Source organism: Psittacula echo, assembly GCF_963264785.1.
Source record: "Psittacula echo genome assembly, chromosome: 2".
In the NCBI taxonomy this organism is placed as follows: Eukaryota; Metazoa; Chordata; class Aves; order Psittaciformes; family Psittacidae; genus Psittacula; species Psittacula echo.
Window position 1 is genome coordinate 117,236,831 of NC_137737.1, and position 13,457 is coordinate 117,250,287.

The 13,457-nt window shown below is 36.2% G+C and overlaps 1 protein-coding gene across 1 annotated transcript in view; it reads right to left on the reverse strand.

Annotated features, from left to right (window-relative positions):
- Window positions 1-13,457, reverse strand: part of PRKDC (protein kinase, DNA-activated, catalytic subunit) — a gene marked incomplete at both ends in the record, with an annotated part of 80,225 nt that overhangs the window by 30,983 nt on the left and 35,785 nt on the right. The window contains 18 exons of the mRNA XM_080611491.1: window positions 791-903; window positions 2,179-2,394; window positions 2,721-2,910; window positions 3,478-3,688; window positions 3,913-4,011; window positions 5,026-5,199; window positions 5,616-5,765; window positions 5,858-5,982; window positions 7,520-7,631; window positions 8,066-8,197; window positions 8,782-8,933; window positions 9,140-9,283; window positions 10,203-10,322; window positions 10,517-10,654; window positions 11,240-11,388; window positions 11,611-11,683; window positions 12,114-12,179; window positions 12,731-12,899. Coding sequence (XP_080467617.1) covers window positions 791-903; window positions 2,179-2,394; window positions 2,721-2,910; window positions 3,478-3,688; window positions 3,913-4,011; window positions 5,026-5,199; window positions 5,616-5,765; window positions 5,858-5,982; window positions 7,520-7,631; window positions 8,066-8,197; window positions 8,782-8,933; window positions 9,140-9,283; window positions 10,203-10,322; window positions 10,517-10,654; window positions 11,240-11,388; window positions 11,611-11,683; window positions 12,114-12,179; window positions 12,731-12,899 — 2,533 coding nt within the window. The remainder of the gene's footprint in view (window positions 1-790; window positions 904-2,178; window positions 2,395-2,720; window positions 2,911-3,477; window positions 3,689-3,912; window positions 4,012-5,025; window positions 5,200-5,615; window positions 5,766-5,857; window positions 5,983-7,519; window positions 7,632-8,065; window positions 8,198-8,781; window positions 8,934-9,139; window positions 9,284-10,202; window positions 10,323-10,516; window positions 10,655-11,239; window positions 11,389-11,610; window positions 11,684-12,113; window positions 12,180-12,730; window positions 12,900-13,457) is intronic.

Here is a 13,457-nt window from a genome sequence, read left to right on the forward strand (position 1 = left end):
GTCCTTTCCAACCCTAACTATTCTGTGATTCTAGGAAACGGTAGCTTTAACCTGCAAGTAAATATAAATTGGCTAAAATAGGTGTTTGTGTGGTTCTTCCAGACATAAGTTCTGTTTTCACAGTCGTCTGCAGCTGCAAAGAATTATAATTGTCTCAAACTGGGAGCTCTTGGTCTAACTGCTATCATTTTTGTATGATATTATACATTATTTTTAGTAACGTTAACCTATGAAAAGCTTACAGAGCTTAAACCCACAAACTTCTTGTTACATAACATGATCAGGAATCCCATGTAGGACCAAGTTTCTGGTCTTGATAAAACACTCAGCAAATGATTATTACTGGCAGTCCTTCAAGTTAAAACTATGCAACTGTTTTGGTTAGTCCATCAGCTGTACCACATTTTTGAGTTCGACTTCAGATACTGGATAATGTTCGCCAACTATTTCAGCAGCATACTGTAGTTTCAAGGCTCCTAGTTTCCAGTAGGACAACTGCAAAAACCTTCCTATAGGTGTTAGAGACTCCATCACATAAAACTACTTCATACACATTAAGTGGCAGACTGGAAGTTTTACCATCCTGCTCTTTCTTCACTCATGATAAGTAACATCATTTAGCTTTAAGCCCATAAATAGCATGATTTCCAAATAAAACCTTCTAAAGCTCCTAAAGCAGCAAGCAGTATCTTATACCTGCCCTTTCTTCAAAAAGTTATTTCTACAGATGAAATACAAGACTGCAAATGGCATTGGGACTTAAGGTTTTAACTTATTTGGATTGACACACCTTTTCTCTTTTCTGCTCAGCCACACCTTTTCTAGCATAAATCAAACTGAGTTTCTCTTGGTCCTTCAAGAAACGTCTTCGCAGTCTTAGAATTTCTGCTCGTTCTTCTATACCTAGGGAACACACAACCATGTCCACAGCTTTTCTTTTCTCAAGCAAACTTCACATTTAAGGCAGGAGAATCATACAATAACAAACGTCACCTTTGTGACCACCAGCTAGTGACTTACCAGCTAGTCTCCAAAGTTTCATATCAAACAACTCAATTAAAACAAATTAAGTTGTTCTTAGGACAAGAAGTAATAAGCATTTATAGAAAAAATTTTAGCACGTGGATGAGGTATAAGGGTCAAACTATTGTACTGGGAAAAGCACTAAAAATCATGAACAACTTTGCCTCCTATGACACATTCATTTTAAGTGCTCAAAGACAAGCATGGCATTTCCACCATATTTCATAAAGTATACAGCTCCCTACATGAAAGAGGTGCTAAATACATTCAAAGATTGAGTAATAATAATAATATAGTACTGTATTTTTAAAGTTACTATTACAGAACTGTCACTGGATCAATTCTTGATCAGGACAGTTATGGAGAAAGGCCACTTTACAGACTGTTCACTTCAGTCCATTTCATAGGAAAGAAAAGTGAGCTAACAAAACCAAAACACTACAGCTGGTACTTTCCTGGTAAAAGCCTAGAGACTGACCTCTCTGTTTCTCTAGTTCAGCACAGTCCATTCAAAACTACCCTGGAACACCTCTCAGGTATTGAAAAGGTCAGTCTATAGCTCTCTGCCTCTACTCCTACTCTCACCCTTCCAGTCAAAATTTTAATGACAAGGTAGGCAAAGGTGAAATGGGAAAGAACGGAGAGAAGGAGCCTAAGCCATTCCAGAACACATTCCAGGACAATATTGATGTTTTTCAGTTATCGACTGGGTGGACGAAGCAGCATTCTTAGAAAATAGCAGGTAATTCTAATGACAGACTGCAATATGTTGTAGATCGTGTCAGCACAGCTGACATAGTTTGGAAAAAACATGTTTAAAGGGATCTCTTCTTTAAAGAGATAAGCAGTTAAATTTAAAACAGAAGGAACAGAACTTTCAGATACTTGTGTTACAATTATCTTAGGGAGAGGTAGGAATGCAAACATCACACTGGCCAGTTTCTTATCCAGCAAGTTATTTCATCTAGCAACATAGTTTTGTAGTTCCTAGCACAATTCTAACGTTTTGCCACATGTTATGTACTACCACACATGCCTGGAAACAAAATCTCTCAAACTGAGCCTCAATTAGAATGGACCGCCAGCCAAAACTGACAAAGACAGTCTATAAAAATGTAATATTTGTACAGAAATTGCATCATAAGGTTTACAAACCTTTAGTTTTGCCATCCACCTCATCTCCAGGCAAACCCAAGCTTTTTTTCCCAAAATCTGGCCCCACTGGTTTAAATGTTGCTTGTTTAAATTTTTCACTCCGTTTGTTAACAAAAAGCATGGATGAAGACATGGATTCAAAGGATGAAGGAACTGTATATTCTGCCAACGTGTCAATGCTACTTCCAGTTAGCCAATTAAAAGAACTTCTACCACCTGTAAAAAAAATTGTAAAAAAACCTGTAACATATCCACATTTATAAATCAAGTGAAAAGACCTATTTTTCTCCCCTTGAAATATGTTTATGGGTAGAACAGATTTGAAGCAGTTAAGAAACAAACTTCTTTTACATTTAGGCAGAACATAAAATACACAAGACAAAAATGTGGCTGGATGTTTTTTCTCGTAACAGGAAAAAACTCCTTGAAAACAAAATATTAGAGATGTTCTCACTTTTACAGTTAAAAATTCATATACAACAGGAATTAAATCATTCCTACGGCAAACAAGAAGATTTCAGAAGACACTGGTCTGGACTCACTGGTATGCTGTGTAGGTGTAAATTCATATTGTCGCTGGGTAGCCCTCACACGACCACCGACTGACCCAGAAGAAGAAAGGGATCTTTCTTGTGATAAATTCCTGTGGATACTATGAGAAGCTTGAGTATCCACAAACATAGGTGTGAGCACAGTACTTCGGTAACGCCAACTGGAATCAATTACAAAGTCCTATGAACACAAAAACGTTTTAATAAGAACAGTAAGAACGCAGCCTTTTTGCCTTCCTTCCTTGGGACAGGATAACAGAAATTACAGAATTTAAAACATCATCCCAGGGTCAGAACTTGACTATTAAAAAAATCCCAAACACATTAAACTCCTCCATAGGCTCAGCAAAAATGCTCACTAATTTGGACTTGTCAGTTGAGGACTGATTTACAGCTCTTGTACCAGTATCCCCATTCACAATTTTTCTCCTTATGATGTTTCTCTCCACTACCCTCTTTTTAGGTATTTCAGTACTCTACAAATCATACTTGGTGTATGTGTGTGTGTATATATATATAATTACCTTAATTCTTTCTTTTTTTAAAACAAAGCAAAATTATTATCCCCCCAAAATCAGCAAACTTCTGATAATATTAATAACCCATGACTGTTGCAGCTGTTAAGTTACGGAGAACAAAATGTACTTGCAAAAATCTCCTTCACTACACCATTCCTATCCAAGTGGTAACTACATTAGGAATAGAATTTGTCATATGGCTGCACACAGGGTAACACATTGCAACTCACCTGAAATTTGCATTCAGACAGCGGATGCTCAAATATTTTTCTGGAATAATCTGGGCTCTTGCTAGTCATTTCAAGCAGAAAATTTGTGATTAGACTCAAGTACTGTGTTTCAATCTTGGCGGAATATAAAGAATCTAGCAATGACAGCATACGATCAAGAATATTTGTGGGTAACCTTGTCTCATTACTCCAAAAATTCCTAACAATTAATCTGTAAAGGCAAGGAATAAAGTTATTCTTAGTTATGTGCAGACACAATTTTATAAATTAACTTATTGGAAGAAAAGGAAATAACGTTATCTCGCTGTTAACTCTTACACTAAAATACTTGTAAAACCTCTAAGGACCAACTCTTCTGTCATAAACAAAGCATGCACTTTAGGGATTCATGACTTCAGACAGTCATCACAACACCGTTTACCACTGCTTACTCACTGCAGGTCAGCATTCTCATCAATTAGTCCTTGAAGCAGCATTTCTTTTGCCAGTTTGAGTATTTCCTGAGAATCACCATCTGCTTGGCTTTCTGGATCACTAATGGTAGGAGAAAAATGTCTCTTAATGACTTCTCTCAAACAATCCATAATAAAATACAAGGATGAGGATGGCAGCAGAAAAGCAGGAACATGCCCTTCTTACAAAAACCTCAATTTGGCATGACAACAGTGCATTTTATTTTGGTTTTAATAACATGAGATCTTAATTGCCAAAAATTTCTTGTGTCTTGGCTAAATAGAAAAGAAAAAATCAGAAAGCTAAGTAATACATGTTACAAAGGCCAAACAGAAATAATTCTGAGTTCACAAGGTTAGAGCTGAAAGGCAGAGAATTAACTTATCCCACGTGATGCTGGAGTTAAAATTGCCTGTACTTTTTCATCACAATAATTATACATTCAAACAGTTATCTCTGGGAAAAAACATGTAACAGAATACAACCAAGATGATTTAACAGCAACCAGCTTGTGAAACTGAGAACATGCCTGTTTTGTACTCTTAGGGGTTAAACAGAAAGAACATCTTTATACAGTCAGATTGAAGGGACTCAGATTTTACTGAAGTGCCTTCTGGATGCTCCAGCCCTGGAAGTGTTCCAAGGCCAGGCTGGATGGGTCTTTGAGCAGCCTGGTCTAGTGGAAGGTGTTCCTGCCCATGGCAGGGTGGTTGGAAGTAGAACACCTTTAAGGTCCCTTCCAACCCAAACCATTCTATGATATACCTTCTACCTATAAACAGATTTCTTTAGTGTACAGTTCTTACTAGTTATAAATTCATGCAAGAAGAAAAAGAGTGGGAGCATCAGAGCTAAGACCTCTTATGTCATCATGCTGTGGTGATGCAACATCCTAGTTCTGGGCTAAAGTTCAGGTCTAAGTCTTTGTCCCTTAGTGCAAGGGACAGAATTACTACAAAAGGCCAGAGCCACTTCAGCAAACCATAGGCTCTATCCTTCTGAGAACTGGAAGAACCCCAGGGAAAAGCTGTTGGAAGACAGTGTTTCAAACACTTTCACTCTGCCTGAAAGACAACATCTGCAGTGAATACACACCTGTAATTATCATAAATCCACATCAGGATATCATACATGCGCTGTCGACATATTACAGAAGGGTGGGAAATGAACCCTGTCACTCCAGGAAGAAGTTCTTTAAGTTCTAGTGGTTTCAGTTTAGACAGCATCTTGTACACTATATCCAAACAAACCCTTTGTCTTTCATCATCCCTAAAAAGAGAGTGGGGGAAAAAAATAATAGTTATATCACTTTTCACAGCTACACACAGAAGCAGAAGATCCATTTAGATTCTAGTAATAATATTTAGTTTTGCATAAACAGCTCTAGGTAAGTACTTTTGAGTTCAACATAAGAGTAAGAATATAACTAAACTAATACACACTACAGAAATTCTCATCCCAGTGTTGTTTCACCATAATGCTGTTTAGGGTTTTTTGTCGTTCACAGCGAACTAACTATTCTAATACTTAACTCCCAGATTCCACTAGCTCAAATTAGGAGAGCAGTGAAAAAAAAGTGAACATGAATTATAAACGCTTCTGTATTTAAAAATGTGGCCAGCACAGAAAGTGTTACCAAGAAATTCAGACTATGCATCCACATTTGTAATCACAAGACCACTCACCTATGATTCATGATCTGGATAAAGTCTTTACCCTTTAACTGCAAGTGGAGATCAGGTACTTCTTCTGCCCGGCACATTATTACTTCCAGACAGTAGGTTTTCATCACACCATGAAGTTTGGGTATCAAAAAGAATACTGCATTCATAAACCTTAACATAACCAGAACCCACAAAGAAAATCAAGTTACTTTCTATTATGCCTTTAGATCTACAATGAACATACCATGTCAATCATGACATACCTGTCAGCAAGAGGTGGAAAATTCTTAACAATTTTATTCAGGCACTGAATAAACTTATCCTGTTGGGTGTTCTGATGATGTTTTAATTGTTTTATGACACAATCATAAACTGGATCTTCAAGTACCTGAAAATGAGAAAGACAGTAAGACAATGACAGCCATGATAACCACCTTAATGACACATAGCTCTGCTGCTGCACTGTTCGATTCTACCACATTTTGCTAGGTAAGACCCATCTACCTCACATTGGCATTTATGGTGCTTCATGGCTGCTGTACAGCTGTGCCTGGCTGAAACACGATTGCCTGTTTAAACAATACTTTTGTGAGGTCCCTTTGATCAGTTTGAAATCAACACCTTTATTTTGAAATACAAGGTGTTTAGTATGCTTATATAAAACATATTATAAAACATATAATATATATAAATATATATAATAAAACCTAAGTGGCTTCTAATTAGGTTTGGCAGATTTCCAATTAATGAATGTAAAAAAAATAGATATTTTTAGTGAAAAGGTGGAAAATATTCAGTAACCTTCATTTAATATCACCTTTTGTAGGATAAAGATATTTGCACCATCTTTGCTCATTTATTCAAAATACTGCTCTTAATGGAACTTGGAAGACTTTAAAAGAGAAGACTGCAGGAATTCAACTTATGAAATATGCTCTACAAAGTGTGAAAGAACCAGAATGCAGTTAAGTAAATAGTAGGAAAGAAGTAAGAATGGCAAGGAGAGAAGTAAGAATAACCTAAAAGATTAGGCTAATAATCTACCTAGCCAATATCTTGATATTTTTGTGTCCAAAAGTAGCTGCAGAATGATATTTATGGGGAGCACATGAGCCTGGCTGCATTTTGTCCTCCTTTTATCTCATACAACTCAATGTGCATCTGTCATCAAATTAAGGATCTTAGAGTGTACATTATTGTCTACTGTTTTTAGAACCTGTTAATGGCTTGGGTTTTTTTTTTTGAGCATGAATGTGCCTAATTTCTCTTTGAACCTGCTGCTTCTACTTACCCCTAGAACCCTTTCTGGCAACAAATTCCAGTAGTTCACTAACTGCAGTGTAAAGAAGTACTTCTAGCATCTGTTCCAAGCTGACTTCTGAGATCATCAAGCAGTACCCCCTAGTTCTACTACTGAAAGTTTTGCTGAGTAACAGTTTTGCATTCACCTTATTCACTACCTAGAAAATAACTGGATTCAAAATTAAGTACAATACCTGTATTATTATTATTTTTAATTTTACATCAAAACTTGCAAATTATTAAACATCCTCAGATACAGATATTCTAAAGGTAGTCCCAAACCTCCCAACTTGCAATTTTATTTTATTTTTAATTAAAAAAAAACACAAACCAAACTTCAAATGTACCATGCCAGTGATTGGTTTTGCAAATCAGAGTTGCTGATCTGCAAAAGCTGAACAAAGCCATTCACTGTAACTCCAAAACAGCAGGGCAAAACCCCTACATTTAGTCTGCTCTCAAATTCTTTTCCTCTTAATAGTTTAAACTTTTAATTTGAACTGTTGGAAAAACACTGCAGAATTTTAAATACATTCATTTTTGGAGATGAATTGAGTAGTCATATCAAAGATGTACATAAAATTAAGACAGGAATGCTCAAACGCACAATACAGTTCACTTACATTTTCTCTCTCAGCAATGTATTGAAGAGCAAGACCCAACACTTCTGCTGCAGCTGCATACACTTCTTTATACTTTAATATGCCCATGTTGCTGGTCAAAGCCTGAAAATACCTAACACAAAAGGTAGACGTACTGTAAGCCACTACTCCAGCATTCAGTTTTAAACTGAAACAAAAAACCTGCCTGAGCTGCCTAGGGGAACAGTGACTTCTTTTTGAAGAGTTTAATACAGCATAACACGGATTTTCCACTTGCAGTGTCTCAAATCCCTGCTTTGACAATTCCTGACTCTCCCAATTCCCGCAAAACTGCAACCCAGGCACCCACTGTACAAAAGTTTTCATCCTTCTAGATATTTTTCCAAAATAAATATGGTCTGCAGTTTGCAGCTAGAAAAGCACTACATCTGACAGACAACAGTAAAGGGATGATGGAATTCCACTGAACAAGCAATCCAGCTCCCAGACTTCATGCTGAGAAGTTAGATTTGCTCTCTTTACCTTAAGCTTTTATCAAAATCATTCACCAAATGGTGCATTTCTCACCTGACACGATCTATTTCACATTTTGGGTCAAAAGGAGGTAAATTGTTAGCAAGAACAATTCCCAGCAGCTGAATTCCCACTGAATTGTCCTTTGTATCAGGGTCTCTACTAGAAAACTTCTCAAATATTAAACTGTTGGATAAAAACACAAAGATAACGATATACATGAAAAAACCCAAATATACACACCAAAAATCACTCATTCTGTGTATATAAATACATATATATACAACCCCACCAAAAGTAGCAGAAAGTATGCATATATGCATATCCATTCCCACCAAAACCAGCAGAAAGCATACAGTCAGAAAGAAGTATTTGGCTTCAATGAAGAAGTCTTCGCAGAAAAAAAGAGATTGTAAACACACACAAATTCTCTGCAACAACTTCAGGAGTAGATCACACAAGTCTTAGGAAGAGTGTACCAATATTCAGTGATAATACCCAAAATTTCAAATAAAACTTAAGCCTTTGCAGAGATTACTTCTGTTTCTGTTAGTGCTGTTGTAATCCTCTACCTGTTTTCCCTGTCCCTCTCCCTATTGTTTTGCAAATTAAGTGACAACCTTTGGCTAGTTCAGTTCTGAAGTTCCACTGTCAAATCTAGGGACAAAAGGTTTACTATTGCAGCTGATTTTATCTTTTCATCTCATTTGCTAATGTTCACTTACATTCTTGGAATACTGATAAAAGAATGCAATTTTCCAAATGCTTACCTGTAAGGTATGGAGAGGCAGTTCTTCCAACACTCTATAACTGTCTTTATGATTTCCAGATTGTGTCTGAACACAGCTCTCTTTGGGTGAAAGGCATTTTTCATCAAGAATTCGAGCAATCTGTTAGCTAAAATCTCATCCTTAATACTCCCCTGCAATGAACAGTAGCAAAAATAAACATAGTAACTCCAACATGAAGACAGCTATTCTTTCATGAAAACAAGCAAGTAAATAAAGCTATACTTGAAGTTAACTGTGAACTGATGTAGAAAATTATTCTAAGTGCATCATAACAAACTCACTCATTCCTCACCAAATAGTCACAACAATAATAAAAATGAATCTCGTATTTCCTTACTTTGGGAGTGGCTACACTTCTCCAGGAAAGGATAGTAACTACTATTTCCACTACCATATAATGAATCCCTTCGCCTCCATTATTTCCAGAAACAACAAGCTGCAGCAATGGACCAAGCCACTGCTTTGCATAAGGTCGGAAAACCTATGGAAAACAGGAGAATAGGTGTACAAACACAAATTATCCAACTATTCATTAACCTGTTACTCAATAATCATTACAGGTAAGACTGCTAAATCAACCTCTTATCACTTCACTTAAGCTCTGAAGCAACAATCACAAAAATTTTAAAATAACTTTAAACTAAAAAGTATTCATAACTACATTCCACACTTCTGCTTATAAACCTGTACCAAGTATCCACATATAGTTAATTATTTCACTAGGGCTCACTTAATATGGCTCTCACTCAGAAAACCTGTCCCTGAAGGATTTTCAAGAGTATGCTATTTATCTATCCTTCCACTTCAGATACCTTTACTACAAAAGTAGTGTTAAATGGGTATAAAGCTGTTTGAATTAACTCTGAAATTCAGTCTTTTCGGATTTGGAATATTCCAGACAGAAACATAATACTTTAAAATCATTGTATGAAATAGGACGAGAATGTTTTACGCAATGAGAGTTAGGAAATGTTTCTTTTCAAGCAAAGATGTCTTATGCTATCTTAGTATGTTTACGCAACAAGAATATCATTTAGCTCAAAGGGTTCCCATAAGACTTACCTGTGACCATTAAAAAAACCTGCAAAGATGACAAATATAAGCAGCCCTTGCTCAGCACCAAAGAATCACTACTTATAGTTTACACAAGACACATACTGTGGACACCTTCTACTTAGAGAAGTAGAATTTGGGAGAAAAAGCATCTATATTACATTCAAAATACCGGCACTATCCAGAATTTTGGGCTATGAAAGCACTCCCTTTTTTAATGTTGAACTAGTCAAGCTGAACGACTCGAAAGTCTCAGCTGTTGAAATATTTTACCCCACAAGAGTTACACAGTTGATATTATAATACAACCTGTTAACAGAAAAACATATGACAAAAAAATTACTCACATCCTCTGTGTTAACAATAAGTTTTGCTATGAAGAGGCGAATATTTAGTGGTACTGATGGGTTTCCTAATTTGCCATGCAGAAATTTCATCCATAGAGGAAGATCTACTGGAATCGTACCCTGAAATTTAAAAGAAATGAGGAAAAATAATCTCACTTTATGGATCAAACAGAATTACCAGGCAAAAAGCCACCAGCTCAAGCACACAAGTCTCATTATAATACAGTTAAGAAAATAAATAAATGGATTCAATCATGATTCCCTTTTCTTGGTATAGTTAGTGAAAAATTGCCAATATCTGGGTTAATACTGGCCTCCTCCACTACGGGTGTGATATGGTTCCTCTGCATATGTTTAATCAGAGTGGTCATAGAAGCCATACATTCATGTTGGTTGAATTCATCCATTTCGAGTTCCATCTCATCATTTAAAACCATGTATTCTGTGGGCTCCTGAAAAAAAAAAAAAAGTGCTACTATGATTAGTAACAATATTTTTTTTTTTAAATCCTGATAATGCTATGAGTCATTCTGATCTTATCTGTGTTTCCAGATTCGACTGTATGCTCAGTGTGTGCAACAAGGAATACATTAGATGTGTTGTTCAAACAGGCACCTCCCACAGATATGCACCAGCTGTGCACATCTTCTTACTTTCCGTGCCAACAGATGTCAAGCTCATGTTAACTCTGACTTTACTACCTGCCAGAAAGAGGGAGGAGACAACCATCATAGTATACTGTTTACAGGTACCTTTTTACAACTCCGGCTGGACTTCACTCACATTACTCAACTTCAGAAACCCAGGCAGGGCACTGCTTTTCTCCAGAGAGAAGGGAAGAAGAAAATGACTGACACAACACAGCTCCAAGTCCTCTCCCTCATCTTCTGGAGGGATGCATTCTTAGTCAAGTAGAACAAATACAGAAGACTAGAAATTTCTCTTTCTTAACCCCAACAAATGTATGTAATTATTACAAAATAAAACTTTTTATAAAACTTTTCTTCCTCACAGCACATAAGTCACTAAAAAATTACCTTTCTCCTGAAACGAGCACTGCTAGCTGTAGCATCTTGGGAGCTATAAGAAAAACCTTGGACTCCAGTAGAAAAGTCAAACTGACTCATTTCCTCACTCAAACTGCTATCCATCATGTATGACGCAGAAGCTAAATACTTGGGTTCATCTAAATAGAAAAAAGAATAGACCATTAATCAACGCAATTACAAGAAGCAAGCCTTTATTTACTATTAAAACTTGAGGGTGGGTGGGAATTGGTTTTTAGATTAAGCACACTGAATGCTTCTATTTGTTCCTTCTACTATAGAAGCCAATTAGTAACACATCAATGAACATTGCATGAAAGGGTAAGAAGGTATTTTTTCATAGTCGTAAGTGACTTTCATACCCTGACCGCTATTCCCTGCATCCCTGGCCTCCTTTCTAATAGCAATGTACCGCTTCTTCCTTTCCAGAGGCACCTAAACAGCAAGAAATAAAGTTTGAAAATTATTATTGCTTTTTAATTTACAGTTTATTTACAATTATTTACAGAACTGCCAAAAATAATCAGAACTATTTAATACAAAGAGAAATCCCACGTTGTACATGGTTATAATTAATGCTACAGATCAAGAGCAAAATTACTTATTCCTACAGCCATTCACCGCAACAGTAAGTGTGCTAAATTGGATACTAAAGTTAACTACACTGCAGGTGTGTTCTAAATTTCAAGTCTGGATTTCTCTCAGAAAAATGTATTTTAAAACATCAGAGGAGTACTTAATTTTTTATTCACTACAGAACCCTCTTCCTCTGTATGTGAGAACTGACCTGGCCTACAGTGACTACTCTGTTGAAACCATACTTATTTTTTACTTAGGAACACTAAAGCCCAGCAATTCCACTCACCTCAATTTCTATAGGAAAGGTATACTGACGCTTCAGGTCTATCAAATTTTCAAAAATCAGCAGGTTCTGCAAACCAAAGCATGTTTGGAAGTAACAAAATTATAATTTTGCACACAAAAGCAACTGCTCTGAAAGTATTTTATCTCTTCTTTTAAAAACCCCAAAACAGATCAATACACAATATAGAAAATATGGCATGTTTTCACTTCCAGATCAATACCCTAAAGAAAATTTTGCTATTAAACTACTCAAGAATACACAGCACAATGTGCTCTGTAAATATTCCTCTGTAAATATTCAAATATATTCCAAGCACCGGATAACTTAAAACAATAGGTTTTTTTCTCATATTTTAGAAAACTGAGAGTGGAGGGAAAACAGGGTAAATGTATTACTACTTCACGCATTTCTAAGCAGACATTAAAACCTTCCTCATCAATTCAAATTGCAGGAAGAATGCAAAGAAGTCAGCTATGACTCCTTTCACTGCCTCACTGGGTAGTTTGTTAATATAACTGCATATAATACAGGTTCATTTCTTTGATTTATTGTAATCAGGTAATGTCACTTTGTGTCTTATGTTCTGGAAGCCTTCTACAGCAATAACAGCTTCTCACCTTTTCTGATTTTTCTGTAAAAAGAAATCCTTGGTAAAATTTACTTTCAGTGAAGACACAACTAATAACAGCAATAGCACAATTATATGCTGCACAGTGATACTGTCTCCTCTTCTCCAACAGCTGACTCTCTCCTGCCATGTTTTCTGTAAATGCATCATAGCATGACCTTAAAATACAAACAGGCAAGAAAACACCATGAGAAGTCTTTTTCTGAGCAGCACAAGAAAGGCCCCAGTCAGAGACCAGTGAATCAACAGAATTTCAAGAAATCTTTGTTATTATAACAGTATCAGATTAAACCAGGTTTTCCACAGGTATATGGTGCTAAAATGGAACCATTCAAAATGGCAAAGACAGCTTCCCAAAGTATTTACACAGCAAATCCTTAATGTCAGGAATATGAAGATAGGCCACTTTCAGATAAGACACAGATATGTTTCAACATATACATAAATCTCTCTCATGGTAATTTCCCAAGAAATTATGAATGGATAGGCATGCTAACCTATGCTATAGATTAGCCAGAGAAAACCAGTTTGGAAGCAATTTCTATAGGTCTTTTGCCCATAGCCATTCATAGATCTGCAAATCACAGCCAAGAAAGTCTTTAAAGTCCTCATAGGACATAGTATTGTAAAATAAAACTAAACCAAAGCAAAAAAAAAAGTGAGCAGCAATTCAGACCTTTTTTTTCCAGACTATTAAACAAACTAAGCAATATTAA